The 25,703-nt window shown below is 53.6% G+C and overlaps 10 protein-coding genes across 10 annotated transcripts; 8 read left to right on the top strand and 2 right to left on the bottom strand.

The window, feature by feature from the left end:
• Positions 1-364: 364 nt before the first annotated feature.
• PG998_004039 (uncharacterized protein) lies at positions 365-1,206 on the top strand (the record flags this gene model as incomplete). Its single annotated transcript, XM_066870857.1, has 2 exons — positions 365-614; positions 698-1,206. The coding sequence occupies 2 exons, from the start codon at positions 365-367 to the stop codon at positions 1,204-1,206; spliced, it is 759 nt and encodes a 252-aa protein (XP_066734607.1).
• Positions 1,207-2,483: 1,277 nt separating this feature from the next.
• PG998_004038 (uncharacterized protein) lies at positions 2,484-2,883 on the top strand (the record flags this gene model as incomplete). The annotated part of the gene is made up of 2 exons (XM_066870856.1): positions 2,484-2,661; positions 2,711-2,883. The coding sequence occupies 2 exons, from the start codon at positions 2,484-2,486 to the stop codon at positions 2,881-2,883; spliced, it is 351 nt and encodes a 116-aa protein (XP_066734606.1).
• Positions 2,884-2,892: 9 nt separating this feature from the next.
• PG998_004037 (chromosome transmission fidelity protein 18) lies at positions 2,893-5,900 on the top strand (the record flags this gene model as incomplete). The annotated part of the gene is made up of 2 exons (XM_066870855.1): positions 2,893-5,399; positions 5,456-5,900. The coding sequence occupies 2 exons, from the start codon at positions 2,893-2,895 to the stop codon at positions 5,898-5,900; spliced, it is 2,952 nt and encodes a 983-aa protein (XP_066734605.1).
• Positions 5,901-6,188: 288 nt separating this feature from the next.
• PG998_004036 (uncharacterized protein) lies at positions 6,189-7,003 on the top strand (the record flags this gene model as incomplete). The annotated part of the gene is made up of 2 exons (XM_066870854.1): positions 6,189-6,248; positions 6,407-7,003. The coding sequence occupies 2 exons, from the start codon at positions 6,189-6,191 to the stop codon at positions 7,001-7,003; spliced, it is 657 nt and encodes a 218-aa protein (XP_066734604.1).
• A 2,710-nt stretch (positions 7,004-9,713) lies between these two features.
• PG998_004035 (WSC domain-containing protein) lies at positions 9,714-14,847 on the top strand (the record flags this gene model as incomplete). Its single annotated transcript, XM_066870853.1, has 4 exons — positions 9,714-10,098; positions 10,209-10,683; positions 10,724-11,562; positions 11,642-14,847. 4 exons carry the CDS (start codon positions 9,714-9,716, stop codon positions 14,845-14,847), a joined length of 4,905 nt encoding a protein of 1,634 aa, XP_066734603.1.
• Positions 14,848-15,584: 737 nt separating this feature from the next.
• PG998_004034 (uncharacterized protein) lies at positions 15,585-15,836 on the top strand (the record flags this gene model as incomplete). The annotated part of the gene is made up of 1 exon (XM_066870852.1): positions 15,585-15,836. The coding sequence occupies one exon, from the start codon at positions 15,585-15,587 to the stop codon at positions 15,834-15,836; it is 252 nt and encodes an 83-aa protein (XP_066734602.1).
• Positions 15,837-15,869: 33 nt separating this feature from the next.
• On the top strand, positions 15,870-17,150 carry PG998_004033 (uncharacterized protein; the record flags this gene model as incomplete). Its single annotated transcript, XM_066870851.1, has 1 exon — positions 15,870-17,150. The coding sequence occupies one exon, from the start codon at positions 15,870-15,872 to the stop codon at positions 17,148-17,150; it is 1,281 nt and encodes a 426-aa protein (XP_066734601.1).
• Positions 17,151-17,539: 389 nt separating this feature from the next.
• PG998_004032 (uncharacterized protein) lies at positions 17,540-19,600 on the bottom strand (the record flags this gene model as incomplete). Its single annotated transcript, XM_066870850.1, has 5 exons — positions 17,540-17,670; positions 17,735-18,216; positions 18,317-19,138; positions 19,225-19,298; positions 19,442-19,600. The coding sequence occupies 5 exons, from the start codon at positions 19,598-19,600 to the stop codon at positions 17,540-17,542; spliced, it is 1,668 nt and encodes a 555-aa protein (XP_066734600.1).
• Positions 19,601-21,098: 1,498 nt separating this feature from the next.
• On the bottom strand, positions 21,099-22,500 carry PG998_004031 (uncharacterized protein; the record flags this gene model as incomplete). The annotated part of the gene is made up of 3 exons (XM_066870849.1): positions 21,099-21,556; positions 21,613-22,177; positions 22,249-22,500. The coding sequence occupies 3 exons, from the start codon at positions 22,498-22,500 to the stop codon at positions 21,099-21,101; spliced, it is 1,275 nt and encodes a 424-aa protein (XP_066734599.1).
• An 822-nt stretch (positions 22,501-23,322) lies between these two features.
• PG998_004030 (uncharacterized protein) lies at positions 23,323-25,470 on the top strand (the record flags this gene model as incomplete). Its single annotated transcript, XM_066870848.1, has 4 exons — positions 23,323-23,382; positions 23,441-24,046; positions 24,103-25,051; positions 25,145-25,470. The coding sequence occupies 4 exons, from the start codon at positions 23,323-23,325 to the stop codon at positions 25,468-25,470; spliced, it is 1,941 nt and encodes a 646-aa protein (XP_066734598.1).
• Between the last annotated feature and the right edge of the window lie 233 nt (positions 25,471-25,703).

The following is a 25,703-nucleotide window of genomic DNA, read 5'->3' as shown; positions in this document are numbered from 1 at the left end:
CCCAATGAGTGGACGGGCAACTGGTGTTACCCCTTTATCCTCACCGGAACACAGATAGTTTGGGAAATACAGCTTGCAGTCTCAATTTAAGGTCGATGGTTAGAAGATCGATCAGTATTCTACACTGACTTTTGCTTTGACGGAAGAAGTTCCGGGTAATTGGGGGATCAAGTTCCTCCGTCGGGATGGGCAATCTATCTCGATGGCGCTAACTTCTTCGGGCTCGGCATATCAATACCGAGCTTCATGGCTGCCTGCCCCTTCTTCAGGCCTCTCCTCCATACCAGCAAGAAGGCGAAATGGATCTTCTCTCGCAAATTCTTCAAATCTGGCTTAGCTATTCTTTAAACAGTTTTCGAGAGTCATGACGATGGAATCGGGGAAGGACGAGCGCGACGAGGAAGAGCAGGCGTTCCTCCCTCCATCGGGGCTCAGCAACCATGCCGGCGTCACCCATTTACCCCACAATTCGCGAAGGACGGCATCACGAAGGACGGCAAGCTGGTGGTGGCGCCTGCTCCTCGAGCTGACTATGGCGGGCGCAATCGTCGCGTTGATATTCTTTCCGCCCTTCCCTGCGACAAATGCCATTAAGAGGACTCCGGTGCCGCAGTGTATGTCTTATATGTCTTACAGCCCATTTCGCGACCCAGACTGAATCATCGCCGTGGCTGCCGATGCTAACGTCGCCGTCAAGTACCACGCAAGATTTACACATTCCATGACAACCCGAGATATATGCGTGGGGACATGTTCTTCAATGAATCGGATACACTACACACGCTGAATCACTGGATCGAGTTGAGTTCTGGCAGTCGAGGTTACGTGGTGATCAAGGACGCGGACCGCTTCGACCTGCCGGACCCCTACACGGTCGCCATCGACCGCGACAACGAGGGGCCGGGCTACATGATGTCAGCCTTCCACCAGCTGCACTGCCTGTCCTACCTTGCCGAGCATTTGCAACAAGGATACGCGGGCATCAACCTGACCGAGAAGGTGGCCCACCACACGGCGCACTGTTTCAATTATCTACGCCAGGGCATCATGTGCTCCGCGGACACGACCCTCGAGGGCAAGACCGAGGCCGGGCCCGGCGAAGGATCCGAGCACGAGTGCGTCGACTACGATGCCCTGCTCGAGTGGGCCAATAACAATTCGGCGTACAAGTGGCGCGGACTCCTGCCGGATGAGGCTGTACTTTAGTAGCACACGGGACTTGGTTACAATGCCAGCGGGTGTTCGATTACTCTGAAAGCAACATATTGACTGATCAAAATTTACAACCCCTTATCCGAATTGGCGATGGACGTGGTGGCCATGTTAGTGCGCCTCTTCCTCGTCTAGCGACTCTGGTTCAGCACTGCGTGACTATAATTATAAGAAACCTTTTAGTAAGGGACTCTTACAGTTACGTTGCGTGTATATATATTATCCCTACCTAGCTGTAGAACGGGGCAGTGTTACTGACACTCTATCTTCTTTACGTGAGATCGTGGCCTTGACGGCGAGCGAGTACGCGTGCGAGAATTACGCTACCTACTTGGTAATGCTTAACATAGACGAGCTTATATCGATTATCTACACTACGGAGCCTAGTATATTATATTTTATACTAACTGAATTTCTTCTCCTTTTATATAGTTTCTTTATTAATATATTTTATATTTTTAGCTTCTTTTATTATATTATATATATATTATTTATAATATTTATTTTAACTTTTATAAATCTTAAATTATAAAGATTTAACCTTAATTATTACCTCCTTCCTCCCTTATAATTAATAGCTAGATATACTTATACTTATATAAATAAGTTTATACCTTCTTTACTTCTTTATAGAAAAGTAATAACTGCTGCCACCTTTACGATATCTATAGTTTTATTCCTTAGGGCTATGTAAAGACTGTAGCATCTCGATACATGCTTTGTGTAGCGTGTACTGAGTTATGGAAGAAGGGTAAACCGAACAATAAGGAGAGATATATGGAGACGCTGAAATCGTCAGCCAAGTTACTCGACATTTTACGGAGACGATGGAGGTCTTTAGCTCACCGCGACGGGGAGGTTCCGGCGTCCACGCTGCCGATTTGGCCATTATACGGGCTTGAAGAATCAGACGAGGGGGATGTGCCCTTCTATGACAAGAAGTGCTATCGCTGTGGTACGGCGGGCAACGAGTACACGCAGTGGGAGCTTATGATAGGCCTCGCCGGCGGGGAAGGCCACGCAAGAAGGTACAACCAGAAACAAACCCGGAAGATGATGAAGGGTATGACGAATGAAGACTTACAGCAAGTTCATCTTTGTGTGAAAAGGGATCACGGCAGAAGACATGCAAAGGTAGATAAATCGGACTTGGTCGTGGTTGCAGAATTGTATATTCTCTGCCATCACCAAAGGAAAGCACTTTCAACTGGTCGGCCCAAACCAAGGCCCGGTGTCTGGAAAAGACCGCTGCTCTCCGCCGCCCCTCCCTAATGGAAGCGAAGGCAAAGCGCGGCGTCGTTGGTCAGCGTGACTTACTGATTACGATGCGAGGCATTCTAGACGTTGCTGGCGAATACATTCGTCGCAATCTGGCCGAGAATGAGCAAGGTGCCCCGCTGATGTTGGACCTTGCCGACTGGTGGTACAGCGAACCCCACGTTAGGCTAAGTAAGCATGGTGCATGGGGCTTTAAGCAATTAACAAAGCACCTTTCCAGCGCGTCGCGTCGCGTCTCGTCTGCTGCAACGAACCACGGCCGGCTTTATGCTACGCGCCACTTTAACACCCATCCTGATCAATAACCACCACACCAGTACAACAGGACAGAGGTTTGATGTAATTGTCAAACTCCAGTACGCACTCGTAATCGAATCCCGCCAAGTCGATTGACTGCCGAAAATGCTGACTGCCTCTTCGCCTGTTGTTTATCCCACAACCTCGTCACCACCTCCCCCGGCGAAACGTGCACAACCTCACAAGGGGCCGAACACTTCCCGACGTGGGAAAGGCGGCTTCCTGGTCGACGATGAATCTGACGACGATGCGGTCCCGGAACCCGCCTCCAAGCGGCGCATGTTGAGCAGTCCGAGGGAATTGCCTATCGAGACCACAGAACCGCCGTCACCCCCAACCGAACTCGAAGCCTTTCTTAACGTGCCTCTGAGACTTGAGGGTGACACCGGCACAGAATCGACAAGTGGTGCCAACTCCAATTCCGAGCCGACACAAGCCACAAACCATCTCCACGACACACTCCTCAACTCCACACAAGACTTTGCCACCGCCTTTCGGAATCTCGCATCGCGTGGTGCCAAGAGCAAATTCAACATCAAGACATGTTCTGGCAACAGCCAGGAGATCAAACAACGACAGGCCGTGGTAGCTCCTTCATATGAGCGTCTAGTGGCTGCGAGATCAAAGACGAAGAAGGGGCGCGCTGAGCGCAGCTACTATGGCCTAGACATCCACGATTTGGTCGACACGGCCAAGAAGGAAATTGCAACAAAGAAGTCGGCCGTGAAAGCAAAAGTCACCCCAGACCAACCAATGCCCTCGGTGGAGTTAGCGCAAGGCAAAAAGCCTAAAAAGTCTCTACTATGGACCGAAAAGTACCGCGCAAGGAATTTCATGGATCTCTGCGGCGACGATAGCACGAATCGGAATGTGCTACGTTGGTTGAAGAAGTGGGATCCTCTCGTTTTCCCTGGTTCTGCCAGGTCCAGAGGCATAAGGAGACCAGGAATAAAACAACAGACGGAAGAGGAGAAGCCTCACCGGAAAATCCTCATGCTCACCGGACCCCCTGGCCTAGGCAAAACCACTTTGGCTCACGTGTGCGCCCGACAAGCCGGCTACGAAGTGCTTGAGATCAACGCGAGTGATGACCGTAGCCGAGATGTCGTCAAGAACCAAATTCGCACAAGTCTGGGCACGGAGAATGTCAAGATTGTGCAACACAAGTCCGACCAGTCAGGCCAATGTCAAAAAATGGCCCGGCCCGTCTGCGTCGTAGTAGATGAGGTCGACGGTGTGGTTTCAGGGTCTGCCGGCTCGGGAGAAGGAGGTTTCGTCAAGGCTCTACTAGATCTCATTGCCATTGGCGAGAAGAATAGTTCTGGGCAATCAGAGAACCACACACAGTCTCATCGCCGGAAGAAGAAAGGTGACGACTTCCGGCAAATGCGACCTCTGATCCTCATTTGTAATGATGTGTACCACCCCTCCCTGCGGCCGCTACGCCAGTCAAACCTGGCCGAGGTTATTCATGTGGGGAAGCCGACGATTGACGCGGTCGTTAACCGTCTAAAAGCTGTTTTCGAGAAAGAAGGCATTCCATGTGAGAAGGACGCAGCGCGGAAGCTATGTGAGTCCGCTTGGGGCATGACGAGCGGCTTGGATGCCAAGAAAGGCCGCGAGAGCAATGCAGAAGGTGACCTGCGTGGTATCATGGTGGTTGGCGAGTGGGTTGCTGGGCGTCTTCGAGATGCCTCTCTCAAAGGCCCGTTGTGTCTAACACGGCAATGGGTCGAGAAACATATTGCCCATGAACTTGCCCACGGTGGTGGTGGCGCCCGAGGCACTGGACGTGGCAGCGCAAAGGATATTGTCAGTCGCGTCTTTCAGGAAGGTGCGGGATTTCCCAATTCGAACTTCATCGTACCCAAGGCGAACGTCAACTCGTCCGAGCAGCCTCAAGCACAGCTCGGCTTTTCCGAACAACAAAAGAAGTACGCTATGGAACGCTTGCAACACATGGTTGAGACCAGTGGCGAAATCGATCGTATTGTCACCGACATCTTCGCAGATTACCCGAACCATGACTTCAACGATGACTCGTTTCTCACAAAACCAGATCATGCATACGAATGGATGAACTTCCACGACACATGCACGTCAAGGCTGTATGGAGGCCAGGAATGGGAACTGGCACCCTATCTCAGTAGGGCGGTCCTTGCCTGTCACCATTTATTCGCGACGCCCATCCGCCATTCCCAGCTAATGTACCAGAAACGTGATGCGGCCGAAGAGGAAGCTGCCCCTCTCCCCTTCACTGGACCACGTGCCGACTTTTCGGCGTACGAAACCGAGAAAACCAACCGTGCTATGCTTCAGGCTGTTCAGGCACAGCTGTCGCCAACACTTATGCGAGCATTTCGGAGCGCCGAAGATATCGCCACGGATTTCATGCCGTATCTGATTCGGCTTGTGTCTCCTGACGTCAAGCCGGTCGTCGTCGGTGGCAGTGGCGATCAAAAAGGAACAGCGAGCGTCAGGAAGGAGACCGAAAAGGCAATGGTTACCCGGGGAGCAGAGACGCTATTGGATGTAGGCGTCGAGCTTCAGAGAGGCAGGATCGAAGGTGACACCTTTGGCCGAGGACCTACCTGGGTATACCGCATGGAGCCGTAAGTTTCAATCATATTCGAATCAACACGAATAGAAAGCTAACTTTCAATAACAGTGACCTGGATGTGTTGGCAACATATGAGACTTCGGCAGCCGTCGTGCATGGCACTCAAGCCCCCACGCGCTATGCCGTACGGCAAGTATTGGATCAAGAAATGGAGAAGCTGAGGAGGTTGCGAGAAAGCTCGGCTCGACAGCTTCGTTTCCGCACTGGAAACCCGTTGGACACCAGGGAGGCTATCTTTGATAACAAAGAAAAGCCTGGCAAGTCTAAGGGTGTGGAGTTACCCGTCATACCCGTAAAGAAGGACTTCTTTGGCCGGGTCGTTGTGAAGCCCGAGGCGCAACCACTCCAAGAGGGTGATGGAAACACGAACGGGAAGAGGGCCAAAGCGGACGAGCCCATTGGAGAGAACAAGGTATGGGTGACTTTCCACGAAGGATTGAACAACGCCGTGAGGAAACCTATCTCGCTGGATGACTTATTCCGGGGTTTGTGATGCAGGGTGTTGTTGGTTTAATGTTAATGAGAAAATCGTTATGTATGTATAATGTAGATTTGCATGGCTGTTTTCAGTGTTTTGAGTAAGAGATAGCATGTTGTTGCGCAGAACCCACATTAGCCGGACGCGGACCTAGCCGACGTCATCTGCGCAATTGAGAGCAGGTTCCAAAAACACGTCTTTTCACACGTGTAAACCCCCAACCAGTATCGCACAGCCATGATAATAAACCCAGGAGTACGGGGCGCGTATAGCAGAACATCATTGAAAACTTGGGCACGGAAGATGAGTGCCAATTCGGAGAGGAACCCACTCCGGTTCGGGCCATTTGAGGTCACGTCACAGGTAAGCAGCACTTTCAACCTATCAGGTCGACAGAGGTAGTTACATACCGGGCCAGCAAAAAGGGGAAATATTGCGCTTCCCACGATGCTCGAATATCTGCTTGATACTTCTTGCGCCTCCTTCGGGAACCAATAGGTGTACTTACTAACCCATTCCAGGTTTTCTACACTACGCCGCACTCCTTCGCCCTGGTGAATCTGAAGCCGCTGCTGCCGGGTCACGTCCTGGTTTGCCCGCAGAAGCCTCACAAGCGGCTCACCGATCTCTCGGCCCCGGAGCTGACGGACCTGATGCAGGCGGTGCAGCGCGTTCAGCACATGTTGGCGCGGCACTATTTCACCGGCTCTGCTTCCCCATCTCCACCCAGAACAGACGGGAACGGGGAAGAAGCAAAGGAGGATGGAGGCCATCCCGGAGACGGTTCGTTCAACATCGCGATCCAGGACGGCGCCGAGGCGGGCCAGACGGTGCCGCACCTGCACGTTCACGTCATCCCGCGCATCCGCGGCGCGACGGCCAAGAGCGGCGACGGCCCGGACGACAAGATCTACGAGATGATGGCGGACGAGAACGGGAACGTCGGGGGCGCCCTCTGGGATCGCGAGCATAAAGCAGGCGGTAGTAGACCTCGGCCCGGTGGCGGGTTCCCGCGCATAGAGGACGCGGATCGACAGGCTAGAAGTATGCGGGAGATGGAGGAGGAGGCCACGATGTTCAGGGACGTGTTGGGGAGCTTAGATCGGGAAGGTTTTTGAAAGGGGTGGGTTGAAGCAGAGGGTATCTGACAAACAGAAAGTGTATATGTCACTTGTTCTTTATTTATTTATCTGTATGCTTTTCCGATAGAACTGGGTTCAATAAAGGAGGTAAGAGGCGTCGGACTGATAACATCAAGTCTAGTGAGCATCTGTATCTGTTGTGTGATGCCCACCACGATTGGTTAGCGAGGCATCACAAGTGCACAGAAAGTATGGATATCTAGCCTTCACTTTAGCTTCCGGCACATTACGTAGGTTCATCTATCTCATAGCTCCCGCGGGACGTCTGGTGTAGTAGCGGATGCTTTCTCAATGATACCTACTTAGTTTCGCCATTTGGCGATCTTGGGGTCGCCATGGATGGAAACCAGGCTAAGTCCAGTCAAGCGACGGACAGGAGATCCATCGTTCCATCCTTCACCGTCTTGTTTCCTGGGAAGAAGAAAAGCATTTTTCAGTCCTGCTTCTGCTAATACTCAGCTCCCCCTCCCTCCGAGCCTCTCTGAAAAGTAGACCCCGGTATCTCTTCCGCGCTAGATTAGAAATTTCGAGAGCGTATGGATTGGCATAGTGGTAGAGGGGTGGCGGTTTGTGATATGACCCCTCGTCGGCGGTATTCCGAAAGGTGGGAGAAGAAGGAATTCATCACAGACCCTCCTAGGCTCATAGAGAGGACCCGGCGCCCCGGCGTGTCTAGAGAAATAAAGCAATGATGGGCATGGTGAAGCGAGCTGGGGCACGCGAACCTCGGTCTAGTCGCAAGATGGGAACGCATATCATTCGCTGTCGTCGAGACTTCATTTCTTTTGGTGTCTAGATATGGTAGACTGGAACTCAAGTGGCCACGAGCTGAAGAGGATATGCCGGTTAGGGCCATTTCGTTCTTTCAGCCAGCCCAGCGCTATAATGACAAGTGGGAGCGAGAAAAGGGATCCGGCGGTCGAGGTCGAGGGCGTGATCTCTTGGTACTTGTAGTAGCGGACATGCTAGTGCCCCGGCTCCGTGGGCTAGACAGGACGAACGGTGGAGACAAGCCTCGACGCCTCGCCAGCCGACTTCTGAGCAGACGCCACTACAGCTCTCGACTCACATACCGACGATGCTTTGTACAACGAAAGCAGCCAAGCTGTGCAGGTGGCGTTTCTAGTGCCGGGCTGAAAACCGTCGCCCCATGCAGGTACAGAAAAAAGACGCCTCCTCGCGCCAGTATTCCCAGCTAGCCCGAAAGAGGCTCCAGGCAGGCCAGGCACACTTGGCACTGCAGCAGGCCGGAGCCTACAGGTGTCAATCGAACTTTCAGCTCCGGCACCTTTGGATGGGCAGCATTGCCCTCCATGCTTTTTAGTAGCCTGCATGTACGGAGTGGACGTCCAGAACATCAGGCCTGGAACGTCAATCCGAAGAGTTGCTGCACGCATCTTTCCCACATACGTACCTCAACGCAGGCACCAAGCCGGGTAATTGCTTTCCGTGCAAAAGCGTGTTGGTTGGCCCCTACGGACTTGGAGAGGCTGCATGTCGCTACTGTCCAATCTAGCAGGTGGTTTGCGCTTGTTGGTGATTACATGAGCTATCAATCCCTGCTAAGATGAAAAAGGGAGGATAGGCGAGCCGGTTTGCTTCTTGTCGATTCTTGCGTGTGGCGCGACGTGGTGGTAATTTCACCCTCTAGTCTCTAGGCAGCCCCTCTCCAACTGCTGACACTAACACACACACACTTGCGTCCTAACCCCAATCTTGCCCAAACCACGACAAGGAATGTGCGCTGTCACATCGACCAGACTCGAACTCGAACGTTATGGCTGTTGTATGCGTGTGTGGATTGGCTCCGGTGACGCCGCGAGACGGCGAGTGGATGAAGGGAAAGAAAAGGGATATACATGGAGCAGGAAACAACTTCTACCCATCAAGGGAACTTGCATCTTGGGATACGGTGAAGGGGGATGCACATCAAAACCCGTCGTCGCGGGGCATCGCGCCGCTTCAGGGCAATCCGACGTCAAGTCGGGCCAGCAACCGATCACCCAGGAATCCTTCGTTGGGAAATATGGGATGGCTCGGGATCTAGAAGGATTGGCCCATGGTATCTGTCCAGGACGAGGATGGCCAACGCCAGAACAATGCCCCTGCAGCAAGCTCTGGCAGGGATCCGGCAGATTCGTTAGTCGCTATGCAGGCAGGGGTGGTTATCTCTCTCGCCAAGGGCTGAGGGCGGGTCAACACGAGAGCGATCCAGTCCAGAACGTGGTGGTGAGCGATGATACTCGATGAAAACAAAGCACGCTAGTCATCGGCGAGGGCTCCCGGGTGGTACGGAGTATTGGCTATGACAGGATACCATCGCCCATCGCCCATCGCCCATCGCATTCCCATTCTGCTGGGTTCCGCCCCCAGCCCCACGAACGAGTATTGTCTCGTCTCGTCTTCAGGTGATGGCGCTACTCTTCTCACATTCCAGCTAGCCGGGACACACAATGGCATACCCGCCCAGTGCGACAGTCGGAACTGGCACTATCGAACTCTCCCGAGCCCCTGGTTGCTTCCTACTAAGTTAGGTAGCCAGCCAGCCGGACGGTAGACATCCCGGCTCTCCAGTTCCCGGGGTATATAGAACTTGGGTGACCCGCCTGCTCTTCATCCTGCCCTTTCGACGTCCCAGCAGCCTGGTAGGTTTGAATATTCAACGCATTGTCGGGCCTTGACAATCATGGCGCCCCCTAGCCTTTTCACATGGGCCATTGCCCTCGTGCTATCAAGCTGTCTACTACACGGTGTTGATGGCTTCGCTTCCACCGACACCATCACCTGGGGTGGTGATAACTCCAGAACCGGCTACCAGGACAATCACAACATGGACCCGGACATCGTTGGCAGCGCTCAGTTTGGACAACTTTTCATGACGAAGCTGCCAGGCAACTACAACAACCTCGGTCCCGAGTCGACTTTCTCCCAACCTTTGGTCTACACCCTCGCCAAAGACAACAAGCAATATGTCTACATCCTCACCAACCAGAACAACCTTTACCAGCTCGATGCGAAGACCGGAGTCATTGTTAACCAGAGAAGCCTGCATCTTCCATTCTTGACTTCCGGTTCGTGGCACCCCCTACGCGAGAGCTGAAGCCTGAAGGCCAGATGGGTAGTCTGGATCTTTGGCGTAGGCCGCAAGCTCTTGACGCTGTATCGCTAACGATTTCTACAGATCTCGATGGCTGCGTTGATATCAACCCTACGGTTGGTGTGACTGGAACGGGTGTCATTGATCCTGACACCGAGACACTGTACTTTACTGCCAAAACATACAAGGCAGGGTATTCGAAGGGCAGACTCAACGGCGAATATTGGTTTCATGCTGTTGATATCAACACCCTCCAAGACCGTGCTGGCTTCCCCGTGTCCATGGAAGGCGTCATCTTCCGCAACAATCCCAACAGAATGTTCATCAGCGGCAATCAACATCAACGTCCTGGTCTACTCCACGCTGGCCAGTACATCTATGCTGGCTTCGCGTCGCACTGTGTTCAGTACAACTTTACCGGTGCCATTCTAGGATGGGACAAGACTACCGGTGCCCTCGTCGAGGCTTTTGCCATGGAGGGAGGTAACGAGAAAAACACCGTCCCCGGTGGCGGCGTCTGGATGAGTGGAGGTGGGCTTGCTTACGAAGCTGGATCTATGTACTTCGCGACTGGAAATGGCTATGCGAGCCAGCTGAAGAACACTCCAGTCCAAGGTCGAACCCCCGCCTACTGCCCTGGAAGAGGCAGCCGTCAATGCCAGAATCAACGAGAACGGCACCATCACTCCGATCGATTTCTTTATGCCTTGGGAAAAGACCGACTTGGATGGTGCGGACAAGGATCTTGGAACCAGCCCACTGCAGCTCCTGCCCTCATCCAAATTCAGTTGCCCCAATGTCAAACGCATCGGTATCGTTACGGGCAAGTCTGGAAAGACGTACTGGCTCAACCTCGACAAACTAGGTGGCTACCAGATGGGTCCCAACCAATTTGACGACGTGCCTCAGCAATTCCTCAACGAGAACTCGGTCTACGCCGGAGCTGGTGTGATGCCACTCGAGGATGGGTACGTGTACATCAACGTTATCAAATACAAGACCCATATTTGGAAATTCGGGTGCGACGACAACGGAAATGTGGCCTTCACCCAAGCCGGAGATACGCGCGAATCCAATGCCTACATCCTCGGTGTTGGCCACGGAACCACGACCTCGCTCAACGGTCGGCAGGGATCCGGACTTCTCTGGACCTCCGATGTCGAGGGTCTCAACCTGAGAATCTACAAGGCCATTCCCGAGGGCGGATCCCTAACTATGATCAATTCCTTCAACATTCCCGGTTCAATGAAGTTTGGACGCCCAGTCTTTGGAGACGCTATCTGCTACGTAGCTAGCAACCAAGGGTACATCTACGGGTTTGGGTCTCCTGTCAACCTACCCCTCAACTGTACCTCCCCCTCTGACTTCGGTACTGTCAACCTCGGCGAGCAGTCCGCTCCTCAAAAAGGTCTCTTGTACGGCGAATGTTCAAACCCAAGTTACCGCTGTTGACTTGCTTGGCAACACCAACTTTGTCTTCTCTGGATTGCCACAACTTCCCTTGACTGTCAACCAAGGCAGTTCTTTCACATTTCAAGCAACCTTCGCCCCCAAGCAGGTTGGGCCCTTGTCGAGCAGTGCTCTCGTCAACACTACCAACTCGCAGACTGGCTTTGCTGTCAATACCCCTGTGAAGCTGACAGGAACTGGTAATTCTAAGGCACCGCTTTTGCTCATATCCCCCAACACGGTGTCTTTCTCTGGTGTCATCACTGGGCAGGTGGTCAATGGTGTCAACCAATCGGCCGTGCTTAAAAACCAGGGAAATTCGACTCTGACCATCTCGAGTCTTCTATTCTCGGTTGAGGGGGAGACTGGCCCTTGGATCCAACCTAACGGTACGAGCTCCAGTGTCAAGTCGGTTGGGCCATTCACTCTCTACGATCTGCCCACGACCATTGCACCCCAGACTTCGGCATTCATACCCATCAACTTCAACCCGATGACCAATGGAAACGCCAAGGTCTTCATGCAAGTCAACTCGAATGGAGGCAATGGTGTTCTCGATGTTATTGGAACTTCTAGCACCAAGCCGAAAGTCATGATCGAGTTCCAGAATGCGGATGGCACCTGGGCTAATTATACCAGCGGCGTTCCCTTCACATTTGGTGACGTTGTCGAGGCCAATACAGTCACGCGAAAGATGAGGCTCACTAATGTCGGTGGACCTAACGCTGCTGCTCTTTCGGTCACCGTCTCTAAGCCGCCTTATGGAGTTCAAGGCATCGTTGGTGCTGCAAACAACGTTGACCTCGGAGAGGGCACGGTGTTAAAGGCTGGTGAGAGCGCCACTGCAGACCTTTACTGCGCAGTCCCCAGATCGCAGGTGAACGTTGACTCATATAATGGCACTGCTCAATGGACCCTCAACACCGGTGATCCCGACATGGGCAAGCAATATATTCAGTTTTTCTGCAATGCTGTCTCCGAGCAGCTGGGTCCTGTTGCCTCCAACGGCACCGCACTCTATAGGTACAACGGCTGCGCCCAGGACAACACTCCTGGACGACAACTACCCAAGCAGATCTACGTTGACAACAACGCCAATACCAATGGAAAGTGTATAAATGCCTGTGCTGCTGCGGGCTACACCATCGCTGGAACCCAGTACCAATCCGAGTGTTGGTGTGGCAACACCATGCCGTCGGTTTTCGTCACTGAAGCCCAATGCAGCTACCGTTGCACAGGGAACGTCAGCCAGACTTGCGGAGGTAATGGAGAGTTCCGCCAGGGCGGTCAGTTCATGTCTGTGTTCGCGACGACAGGAGCAGCCCCCGGCAATTCCAATCCCCCACCTGTTGTCAATCCTGGTGGCCCAGTTCAGCCCCAAAGAATCGCCAACTACACCTTTGCCGGCTGCTACTCGGAGGCCACACAGGGACGGGCGTTGACTGGCAAGGGACAAGGCGTGGACACCAATACACTCGACAGCTGCGCCGCTTTCTGTAGTGGCTTCAAGTACTTCGGCTCCGAGTACGGGCGCGAATGCTACTGTGGCAATACCCTCAGCGCCGGAAGTACGATGACTGGTATCTCCCAGTCCGACTGCAACATGCCCTGTGCTTCCAATTCTACTCAACTCTGTGGAGCTGGCAACAGGCTGTCCATGTATATTTACAACCCGAATAGCAACTACACAGCTCCGTCCTCGACTGTGGCAACAACTCAACCCGTCACCACCACCTCGCCTACATCTGTCGGGCCAACACCAACCGGCCCTAGTGTCGTCAAGCAGGCAGGAACTTTCGCTTACTCGCGCTGCGTGACGGAAGCCAATGGCATGCGGGCCCTTACCGGCAAAGCGTATGCCGACGATAAGTTAACAGTGGAGATGTGTGCTTCGGTCTGCGCTGGATTCTCCATGATGGGTGTCGAGTATGGACGGGAGTGCTACTGTGGCCAGTACACAAACGTAGGCAGCGTCAACGCTACAGAGAGCGACTGCAACATGCTCTGCGGCGGCAACAAGTTCCAGTACTGCGGTAACGGCAACCGGCTCAACCTGTACACGCTGGCACCCTCCAGCACGTCCAGCTCCGTGATGAGCTCGTCCACCTCGAGCGCAGGTTCGACCTCGTCCAGCGCTAGCCTCACGGCTACTACTTCTTCGGCATCGCTCTCGACCAGCTCTAGCTCGGCCATTTCGGTGTCATCGTCTCAATCCGCGAGCTTGACAGCCTCTTCTTCCGCTTCTCTGTCGACGAGCTCGTTCGCTTCTTCGACGAGTACCTCAACCGCCTCTCTTTCGACGAGTTCATCTACGTCCTCGAGCATTTCCTCTTCTGATTCTATCTCGACCAGCTTATCTGCTTCGACCACCTCCGCGTCCGCTTCCTTGTCGACCAGCTCCCCTGCGTCTTCCACATCCTCGTTATCTACGTCTTCCACTGCCTCGTCAACTGCCTCTTCCACTGACTCGTCAACTGCCTCGTCGACTGCCTCGTCCACTGCCTCGTCAACTGCCTCGTCAACTGCCTCTTCCACTGACTCGTCAACTGCCTCGTCAACTGCCTCGTCGATGTCGCCTAGCTCGTCCACTTCCTCAGATGCAGTATCGTCATCGTCATCGGCGTCATCCGGTGACTCTGCCAGCTCAACCTCGACAGCCAGCTCCAGCTTACTATCGAGCACAACTGCTTCTTCTGCAATCTTATCGACCTCCCCGAGCTCCACTGCTTCAACCGCTAGCAGCTCTGCTGGTGCTTCAACGACGAGTAGTGCTACGCCTATCTCTTCCACCAGCAGTAGCACTGTCGTCACTTCATCTACATCGACGAGCTCCGGCCCCTCCGTCCCTACTATCTCAGGTTACGTTTATCAAGGTTGCTACCAGGAACCTTCGAACCGTCGCGCCTTGCCTGACAAGTTCTTTGCTTACGATAGCATGACACTGGACTCTTGCGCAGCCAACTGCACTGATTATGCTTGGTTTGGTGTTGAGTACGGTAGGGAATGCTACTGTGGAGCCGCGCTCGACAAAGGGGCGAGTAAGACCACTGGCACGACCATCAACGGAGCATGCGCTATGACTTGCCCAGGCAACAAGGACCAGACTTGCGGTGACGGTAGCAGGCTTTCGCTGTACTACTCGTCCGACCCTGCCAAGTTTAACGGCCCCCCAAGATTGTGGGAGGCAACGCCAACTACACCTACTACGGCTGTGTCCAGGAGCCCAAGTACACGCGCGCTGTGTCTGGCGGCCAAACCACTAGTCGATCCATGACCGTACCGCAGTGTCTGACGTGGGCGGCCTCCAATGGCTACAAGTATGCCGGAGTTGAGTACTCGTCGGAATGCTGGGGTGGCAATACTATCGATTCGGCCGCAACCAACACGACGGACGACAAGTGCTCGATGCTTTGCAGCGGTAACCAAAGGACCTACTGCGGAGGTCCCTCGCTCCTTTCTCTCTACATCACCAATTCTACCTTGATCTGGCCTGGTACTGCCAGCCGATAGCCGCATCTATTGCGGGCTTAAAAGCGACACCACCTAGAGTTACGGCGCTGGCCATGGGTAGGTTACATGGAGCGTTTCCGTCACATAATGTTTCCTAGTACAATGTATAAACAGATTTCATAGAATGGGTACTTAGAATCATTCATAATTGATAATATGAACAACATCTTTGTTTGAGTTGAATTGACTGACTGACAATCAATGAATGCCTTTGTCCGTGGCAGCTGAAAACTAGGAATTGGGGAGATTCATTGATTCTTAGGATTTGAGAACAAAAGCATTATTCGGCAACCCTTATCAAAGCGGATGCGCTTTATATTATGTAAGGTATTGGCAGCCGGTAAACAGACGTGGATGCGATGCAGTCACTCTGTGCACAACAACTGTTAGGTCTTTAGTCTGGATTGTTGATCGTACTGTTTGCGAAAACCCCGAATCCCAAATCCCAAATCGAGTATACCCCAGAGACCCGCATCGACAACACGATTGGAAACCAGTACAATGGAGAGCATTCGAGAGCGCAACGAAAAGCATAACGATCCGACGAAGTATGTGGTCGGCCCAGTGGCTGGCCATGTTATTTCCACCGGCATGCGCATGTCACACACGAGTGCTGAGGACTTGGATGCGATTAACTTCGACGCCAAGTCTGGGCTTCCCGAGTGCATAAATGCTCTTGAAATCCTCCAGATGAGGAGTCAGGGTTGGCTGTCCGCTGAAGCTCTGGACGTACCGATCATGTGGGTATATTGATGTCAGCCTCGGGCCGTTCGTCACCGCATCAACATGCTGACAACCAAGGAGACGTTTTCCATGTTCGCGGATCCAGTCCCCGAGGAAGGTGCAGACACCAACAGCCTGGACGAGGCCAAGTCGGACGCCGTATTCCGAGGGAAGCTCGCGACTGTGCATCGAGACGAGTCTCAGATATGGAGGCGCATGCGGCTGCGCGAGTTCACCATCTGGCCGATCCACACATCCAAGCACTTCGCCACCATCCTGATCCGTATGCGACGCAACAACCCAGATGCGGCCCCCCAGACTCCCTATGACGAGGTCTGCCAGCTGGCCATTCTCGAGCCCTCACACCACGCCGCCACCGTCCGGCGAATCCACCGCCGTCTCCGCGCCATTCTCGCCCAAGACGGCATCACAATGGCCAAGGACGCGTTCAAGTCACCGTGGTACCCCAACCAGGACGACGAGTACTCGTGTGGCTTGCGTGCATACAAGATGGTGAAGGAGTTCATGGAACGCATCACCTTTGTCTACTCGTCGTATCCGGACCACTTCTACGCAACATACAAGCCCGTCCTCGACCAAAAGGGGAAGAGGCGCCCCACGGACATCCCGAAGGACAAGATCCAAGCGTACTCGCCCTCGGGCTCGGACACGGGCCCCCAGAGCGGGAAACCCGACGCGAAGGGCAATGGCCCGGTGGACTCGGCGCAGCAGCTGGGGCAGACGGAAAAGGAGTTCCAGGACATGATATGGAACACCCCCTTCAACGGCTGGATCAACGAGGGGCGCGTCCGGCAGGAGATGATGGGCGCCGCCGCCGCCATGGGGCTCGAGAGATACGAGTACAGGGCGCGCCTGGGCCTCGTCCCCATCGACTACATGATGGACCGCGATGTGCTGTACGACCAGGGGCTCAAGGACACCATCCCCGTCCCCCTCGAGGGCATACGTTCCCCTACGCTTCTCAGGCCGCCTAAAGCGGGCAAGGCCCAACAGTTCGGAGCCAAGAGCGCCGCCAACCAGGACAAAACGCTCTTTGGTAGCCCGTTCCAGCAGGCCCAGGCCCAGCAGAGCGGTAGCGGAAGCGGTAACGTCAACGACATATCCGCGAATTTTGCCGGCGTTTCAATCGGTGGCAAGAATTTCAAGTTCGGGGCCAAAAAGGACGCCGCCGCAGCCGAACTCGACAGTCCTGCCGGGGACGCCAAAAAGCGGCGACTTAACCCCGAGCCCCTGCGGCAGGGAGTGGCGGACAGGCGACCGGGCTTGTGGCGGGAGCAGAAGAATCGTCACGACGACCGATTCGGGCCCGAGTTTGGGTGCTGAGGGAGCGGTCTCGGGTGAGTGGAAGCCCAATAAAGCCGTAAGCTGGTGATTCCTCAAGGTAAGTCATCAACCAGTCCATTCCTACAATCCCCCAGATGAAGATCGTGCAGCTGGCGTTTGTCTTTGTTATTAGTAGCTATTAGTCAGGTACATTTGTTTCTTTATTTTGAACATCAGAAACATTCACATATTGCGTAGGAAATTGTCCTTTGTTTGTAGTGTATACAGAAAGCAGAGCCCCTTGCGGCCGGTGTGTATATAGAACCCAGAAAACTCCATGCGCCAGAGCGCCGTACATATGTGCGAGTAGGCGTTTCTAGAAATCCGGTCTAAGCAAAATGCGAAACGCCTTCTTAGGCCCGTGAACGGAAAAAAGAAAATTGAAATGCCTACACTCTGGGCAGAGCACCCGCTGCGATATCCCCTTCAGCTACTGCCTCCTCTTCACCACAGTCACTATATAAATGGGCCTCGGCGGTCGACGTGGGCCCTGGCGCATAGCCGTCTTCTTTCAAGTACACTGAGTTCCAACACGTTAGCAATCAGCAAACTCGGAATTTGGACTCAAAGATAGGGATACTTACGGTGAGGCCTTATGAAAAGGCTGCCGATCAGCGCCAGCCCGAAGAGGGCAGCAAGGAGCACGAAAAAGGCCTGGGGGAAGGTCTCGACGGTGGCAGCGTAGATGCCGTTGAACATCATGGGCGCGAAGACGCGGCCCAGCGCGTGAAGCAGGCCCAGCGCGCCGAGGAGCGAGCCCACGCGCTCGGCCGGCACGTGCTTGGTGATGGAGCTCTGGATGACGGCGCCGCCGAGCCCGCCGAACGAGGTTAGGACGCCCGACATGATGAACAGCTGCGGGGTCCGCACCAGGCAGTAGCCGATGATGCCCGTAACGTCCGAGACCAGCGCGATGCGCAGCAGCCAGACGTCGAGCTCGTCCATGCCTGAGTTGGTCTCCAGGATGTGCAGACCGCTCTCGCGGCGCCGCCGCTGCAGTGGGCGCACGCGGAAGATGTAGTTCACGAGCGGGAAGACGCCGAGCAGCGCCACGACGCGCACGAAGCTCATGAGCGACACGTAGCGCGACGCGTCGAAAACACCCCAATGAAACATGTACTCAATATAGAGGATGGTGACGGCCCCCCGAGCCGATCGCAACAGACAAGATAATCGTGTCCATGAATGCGAGAATTATCATGTTGCGCCGCAACCTGCCGTGGCCTGCGCCTCCGGGAACGAGCATCTTGAGGGGTGCCAGTGGGTTAGCCATGAAGATGGCGGGCAGCCAGTCGAGGAGGAGCCTGCTTCGCACACGCGAATGCAGGCGCTCCGCGAGCGCATCTTCCTCCTGTCGGTGCTTTTGCCGCGCGAGCATCTGTCGCTTCTTGGACAAAGATTCGGGCATGACGAGCCAAATGAAGAGCATGAAGATGATGTGACTCGCGAGCGCGACATAGAAAATGGAGAGCAGCGTGCCGGTCCATTTCACCAGGTAGCCTGCGATCAAGGGCCCGAGAGCCACGCCGGTGAAGAGGCAGGCTTGCAGGTAGCCAATGTAGACGCCGCGCTTTGACGGGGACGAGCAGTCACTTGTGTACGCGGTGCCGATGATACCACCTGCAGTGAAAGACCCCGTGATGCCATCCAAGAATGCGCCGAAGAGAATCCAGTGGTAGTCCAGGGACTCCGGATACTTTGCGCACAAGATGGTGACGATTTCGTTGAGGACGCCGCCGATGGAGGCGATGGCGAGCAAGCGGTTCCTGCCATACCTGTCGCTAAGCGAGCCCAGCTTGGGCGCGGTGAGGGCGCTCAGTGCGCCGGTCAGGACGCTCGTCATGAGCGTGAAGGTCGCCACGTTGCGTTGCACAGCAGGGGTCTGGCATTGCGGGTTGTCGCCTCCCAGCACGATCGGAGTCACGATGAAGCTGGGGTCCAACAAGCTCTTATCTGCCATATAGTCGCGACATACCAAATCGACAATTCTGCGTTTTGGGGGAGATACGAGTTAGCGGGCGCGTCCAACGAGCGAGGAACACCCTGGTTGGGCGGGAGTTGCGACAAGACTCACAGGTTGATCCTCGGCACGAGCACGCCTCCAAAGGCAAGCGTGAATAAGAAGTAAGGACCAATGAGCCAGTATACCTGACTCGAGAGTCAGTTCAGTTTTCTTTCCCCTTGCGGCCGCAACCAAAGTCTAATACAGCAAAGGCGGCGGTAGTTCGCGGGGTTCTGCATGGCGCACCCGCCCGGCCGGGTAAAAAGCACAGCAATAGCGATGAACGTACAGAAGGCCGTTTATACCAAGGCAGACCGTCGAAATCTTGCGCCCAAGCATCCTTGCTTCCCGAAGTCGTGCATCCGCTATCGTTGCCGTTCGCGCCACGGTCGTCGGCGCCGGCGCCGAGTAAGGGCGAGGTCTCCCCCGATGTTTCCGCGTCGACCATGATGATCTTATTATTCCCGACCGTCGCCCCGGGGGCTGCCTTTCGCTAGTCATTTTCGGTTATATATGTTTCTGAAGATGTTTCCTTCGCCCGAATTGCTCGTGCATATGACAAACAATAGCTATTGTTGTCTTCTGATTGGCCGGGGAAGCTCGATCCGAGGAGGACTAGATGGGTAACAACTGGCGCAAGTAGACTCCTGTCTATCTATGGTGACGTCGAAGCGCTACGGCGCGCAGCAAAGGTGGACTGAAAGTTCCTGCCGTGCCTCGATGCCATGAGGAAAAGTGCGAAAGGCAACAAGGATGGGCGGCAGTATCACGAAAGTGGGAGGAGAGGGTTGCTATGGATTCTCAATCGGGGAGTAGAAAGATCCGAGGTCGAGATAAGGGAAAGTTCCTCTGGCATGTCCGGTTACTTACGACACACGACTTTCTTATTTCGTCAAGATAATAGTCTACGCAATACAGAGTACAAGCACCAAAGCAGGTGGCAGGGGGGTCATCACTTTAGCGGCCAGACTGGGGGCGACCATCCATGGGATTTGGTGTGTGTGGATGCCCGCCAGGCCCAATGCCCGCCTGCGCGCTGTGTCAGCCAGTCAGCCAGTCATCCATCCACGGGTTTGTAAGCCAACTGACGACTTGTACATATCAGATTCCGGGGAAACAGGAAACCAACAGTGAAACGAGCCACTAAACCGCCATGTTTGCAGGCCAAGTCCTCGCCAGCTTTCATTCAAGTGTGCTGGGTGTGATAATGCAATGGGTTGAGCAACGCCTGACGGACGTAAGTTCGATGGCTGTTGTTCTCCCCTTTTCCGTTTCTATGCATGTATCTTCCATCTACCGAGTGAATAGTCTTTGCGATGCTGACAATAAGCCACGTTGATCCCTGTTGTCTGCCTGGAACCTAGGAACCTAGGAACGTGGCTGCTTGGTAAGAATCTACAGGCGGTTTAGGGACACGGCTTTTCTGGTCCTGTGGGAATTGCTGGGATGCGCCACGGAACGGTTTCAAGGTACATCCTGCTTCAGCTTCTGTCTCTACTTCTCAACAATTAACGACACCGCGCTTCCATGAACCCCCGTAACATCACCGGGGATTGGAATATGTTTGTTACCGTAAGTCGTATTTCAAATCAATGACGCAGCACATGCACACGCCTACATGGAAAAGCCGTGGGGCGTGGGGTAAGATTGTTGCACTACCAAAGGCTGGTGGTTTACTGTCCTGCCAGCTGGGATTTAGCATTCATCAGCGATGCCCTCTCATTGGTAGGGGCAGTCTCTAGCGGGTGAATTCATCAGGCCAACAGGATGCGATCCGTAATGCATGCACGTGCTCAAGTAGACAAGCGCTATGCGTATCGAGTTCCTCAGCAGGGCCCATTCTACACGAATACACTTTCACCATGTGACGGAAAGGTAGGGCGTGAATGCGTTTCTCTTATGCTTGCTCACAGCAGGCTCTAATGTACATTTTCTACCATCGCCAACTATACAGCAAAAGCCTTCTCCGGGCCAGCAAAAAACTTCTTGGACTCGGCACATCGTTCACTCTTGCATCCGGGGCACCTCAGGCCCATCTGTAATGAGCACGACACACCGCTATCCAGGTGCGACTTGGCAAGATCTGCCAGGGCCTTGATAAAGGTAGGGTTGCCGTTCAAGCTCTCCACGCGCTTGATGGTGTCGGGGTGTCCGGACTCCCCAATGATCTCCTTGTCCAGCTCGTAGAGAGTCTCAATGTGGTCCGAAGTGAAGGCGATGGGAATCAACACCATGTCCGTTTGGCCCTTCTTGACGTACTCCTCCACCGAAGTGGACGTCTGAGGTCCCAGCCACGGCTGCGGGCCGACCTGGGACTGCCAGCATAACCGGTAAGGGTTGGAGAACTTCAACCGCTGCATCACAGCATAGACAGTAGCCGCAACCTCGGCAGGGTAAGGATCACCTGTGACAGTTTTAGTTAGCTGATGAGATATCCACTTCCGTATATGCAAACCTTACCTCTGTTGACGACGGTCATGGGCAAACTGTGAGCTGAGAACATCAGCATCGCATTCTTCCGACGCTCCTCGGGGTACTCTGCCAGCTTTTCCTCAATGTTCTTGGCGAAAGTCTCGACAAGTCCCGGGTGCGCTGGCCACCTGTCAATGACACTCCACTGGATCGTGCCCGACGTCGCCTTGCCCTCTAAGCGCTGGCGCCACTTCCAGAGCTCGTTGATACTGCTGCCAGTCGTCGAGCAAGAGTACTGGGGATACTGCGTGAAGGCGACAGCCCTGCCTCCCTTGCCGTTGCCGAAGCCGTCGGCGAGGAGCCGGTTGTACATTTCCTCCGTGAGAGGATCCGCGTATCGGAAAGCGACGTAGGGTTTGTGGGGCGCGGTCTCGGGGGACATCTTGTCGAGGAGCTTGCACATCTCGGCGCTCTGGTACTCGGACCATTTGCGGATGGGCGATCCTCCTCCGATATCCGCGTACTGCTTCTGGATCTTGGGAGTTCGGCGCTTCGCAATGAAAGGACCGAGGTAGTTTTGCAGAGGCCCGAGGGGGATCAAATCGGCATCGGCCTAAAACAGGGATAAGGTTAGCTATATCGCATATAGAGTGTAGAGACAGGAAGCTGCTTGGTGGCTCGTACAAACAGGCGACTTAAGAAACCGTGGACTTCGTCGGTAGTAGAGGGACCGCCCATGTTGAGGAACACCATGGCGGTTGGGCCCTTGGACCCTACGGAGTTCTGCGTAACTGGCGGCACCGGCGTCGCAAAGCCTCTAACTTGAAGCCCATTGCTTCTTGGCGAGATCAGCGACCTCAGGGCTGGGGAATTGGATATCTGGGCTGAGTGCGACACCCTTTTCGAGAGCTGTCCAGCAGAATGTCGGAACGACATATTGTCGAATTGCAGGCAAATTCAGGAACCTGGAAGAAGTGATTTGACCAAGCAGACCTCACAAGAACAAATCAACGAACCCAGGATGAACTATGTGGAAGAACCCGACGAGGACAAGAAAATTGTCGCTGCAGGTAATCATCCCACTCAGGAATAAAACGTGAGGGTCATGGCCGGCGATACTCGGTACATGAGCTAGGTAGCTGTTGACAGGCCCCGAGACGCCGAGCATCCACTGGTGAATCGTACGCTAATGGTGCTGTGACCTACAAATGCCGATCTTGACGGATCTATTCGTTCAGCTAGATCTGAAGCTGTACAACCAGAGGGGAAAATCACTGGGTAGTCCGGCCAGGTTGCATTTGCATTGCCTTTCCCAACACATACCTACAGGGCAGGACTGCAGCTTGTCGCATTCTATAGATATTTCGTAACATCTATTCATTGTCAGGATAAATTTTTTCCTCAGTGATGTTAGGCGACAAACTATACTTCCATGTGTCCTTACGCCCTCCAATTGGATAGCTGGAGTTGCTAATCGGCTGTAATTGGCCACTGGCCTGTGCTCCCAAGTCAGGTGCTTTCGTGTGTTCGAGCGTGCCTGGACGCGGTGGCTGCCTAGTATTCCCCGGCAAGCGTGTAGGTGCCTCATGTCCACGCTGGCCAACATGGGTTGGCAATAAATAAGAACCAGAGCAAATGTCATACATATTCCCATTCCCAACCAGAACTGCTCAATACCACCTCATTTTCTCTAGGAAGTCTGGTGCCTTTTGATCGCCGCCAATTGATATTGTACCTCCTTTCGTTGAAAACGTCATCATGAGCTGGCACCATAACCAAGACGGCAATGAGCCCGAGGAAGATGAGATTGATGAGGATGTAAGTTTTCAATACCCCAAATTCTTGTCCCTGATCAGGCGGGCTCACCCCATTATAGGTCTACAAGTCCCAGAAAGATGCGCTGCTATTTGCCATCGATGTCAACAAGACCATGCTGAAGGCGCCTCCCGCCTCGGATGACAAGAAGGCGGACACAGACAGCGGCCTGACTGCCGCCCTTAAATGTGCCTACCAAGTCATGCAGCAGCGAATCATCTCTAACCCCAAAGACATGATGGGAATTATCCTATTCAATACGGAGAAGTCCAAATTCACCGATGAGGAAGTAGACCGCAGTTATGGATATCCTCACTGTTACGTATACGTGCCGCTGGATATCCCGTCCGCTGAAGATGTGAAGAAGCTGAAAAGCCTTGTCGAGGATGGCGAAGACTCCGAAGAGGTCTTGATCCCATCCAAAGAGCCTGCCAATATCAAGGATGTCCTATTCTGCGCCAATCAGATTTTGGCAACCAAGGCACCTAACTTTAGTTCTCGACGAGTCTTCGTTATCACCGATAATGCCAACCCGCACATGGATGACAAGAAGATGAACGAGGCTGCTGCGGTTCGCGCCAAAGATTTGTACGATCTTGGTGTGTTTATCACTCTCTTCCCCATTGGCCACAAGGATAGTACTTTCGACCTTAATAAGTTCTGGAATGTAGGCACCCACTTCTTGAGCTCGATCAATGATGGTTGATATTGACCCCTCCTCAGGATATCATATTCAAGGACCCGTTGGCCGAACTCACCGATCCGGAGACAGTATTAGAGTCCAAGTCTGGCAACGATGGATTGACTCTTCTCAAATCACTAATTAAGAACATCGACTCTAAGAAAACACCAAAGCGTGCTTATTTCTCGAGTATGCCCTTCGAGATTGGACCAGGTCTCACTATATCTGTCAAGGGCTACAACCTGTTTCAAAAGCAGGCACCTGCAAGGAGCTGCTACGTCTGGTTGGACGGCGAGAAGGCTCAAATTGCGATTGGCAAAACAGAGCGGACTGAAAAGGAAACCGAACGCGACGTTGAAAAAGAGGAGCTCAAGAAGGCGTACAAGTTTGGTGGCGAATACGTCTATTTCAGCCCGGAGGAGCAAGCGGATGTCAAGAAATTCGGCGAGAAAACCATCAGAATCATCGGATTCAAAGACAGATCCTTGCTCAAATTCTGGATGGCCATCAAGAAGTCTATCTTCATTTATCCCAGCGAAGATGGCTATGTAGGGTCCACACGTGTGTTTTCGGCGCTTTGGCAAAAGCTTCTGAAGTCCAAGAAGGTCGGCATCGCATGGCATATTGCACGCAAGAATGCGAACCCCCAGCTTGTCGCTATTATCCCCTCGCGAAGCCAATCGGACGAAAATTCGGGAACGCCGTACCTCCCTGCTGGCCTCTGGCTCTATCCAATCCCGTTTGCGGATGACATCCGAACGGGGCCTGAAGTGAAGGTGGTGCGAACTACGAATGAATTGACAGACAAGATGAACAAGGTCACAGGACAATTACAGATGCCTCGAGGTTTATACGAGCCTCATAGGTACCCCAATCCTGCTCTGCAATGGCATTACAAGATCTTGCAAGCGTTGGCCCTAGAAGAAGAAGTCCCGGACCAGCCAGACGATGCTACTATCCCCAAGAATAAGGCCATCAGCAAGCGGGCAGGTACGTTCACAGTTCTCTTTGCATCGGATACGTCCTCATTGGACTCATATCTGCATGGTGTATACTGACATCTTGTTTTTTTCTTCTTCGCAGGAGGCTACCTTCAGGAGTGGGCAGATGTAGCCAGTGAAGTGTTAGCTAAACATCAGGAGGGGAAGGCTGTGAAACGGGAACCCGATGACGAGGATAGCGAAGACGCTCGACCGAAGAAGAGAACAAAGACAGCAACAGCCAGCAAGAAGGCGGGTGAGGACGGCGGCTCGGCTATGACTGATGCAGCCCTAAAGAAGCTGGTGGATTCGGGAGGCATCTCCAAGATGAAGGTTGCCGAGCTGAAGGACATCCTCGCAGCCCGCAGCTTGGAAACGAAGGGAAAGAAGGCGGAATTGATTGCACGGCTTGAGCAATGGGCCGAGTAGAACATGTTCATGTTGCACTGCGATCATTGACATGTCGAACGTTGTAATCTGCAAGGCGTTCCGGGATGTTTGTATTCACCCTTGTTTGGTGTATGACACCTCGAGAGATGATAGTTACTTATGGGGGGTATGTAGGATAATGGCATGCGAATGTTGGCTTCAATCAATCTTCACAGTGCATTTCTGTACTGAGACTAAAGAAGGAGCAAGCAGCGATTGCCTCATCGGCAGCC

Source organism: Apiospora kogelbergensis (genome assembly GCF_038363985.1).
Source record: "Apiospora kogelbergensis strain CBS 113332 chromosome Unknown utg000002l_segment0_segment0, whole genome shotgun sequence".
Classification (NCBI taxonomy): domain Eukaryota; kingdom Fungi; phylum Ascomycota; class Sordariomycetes; order Amphisphaeriales; family Apiosporaceae; genus Apiospora; species Apiospora kogelbergensis.
This window is presented reverse-complemented; position numbering and strand designations above follow the sequence as displayed.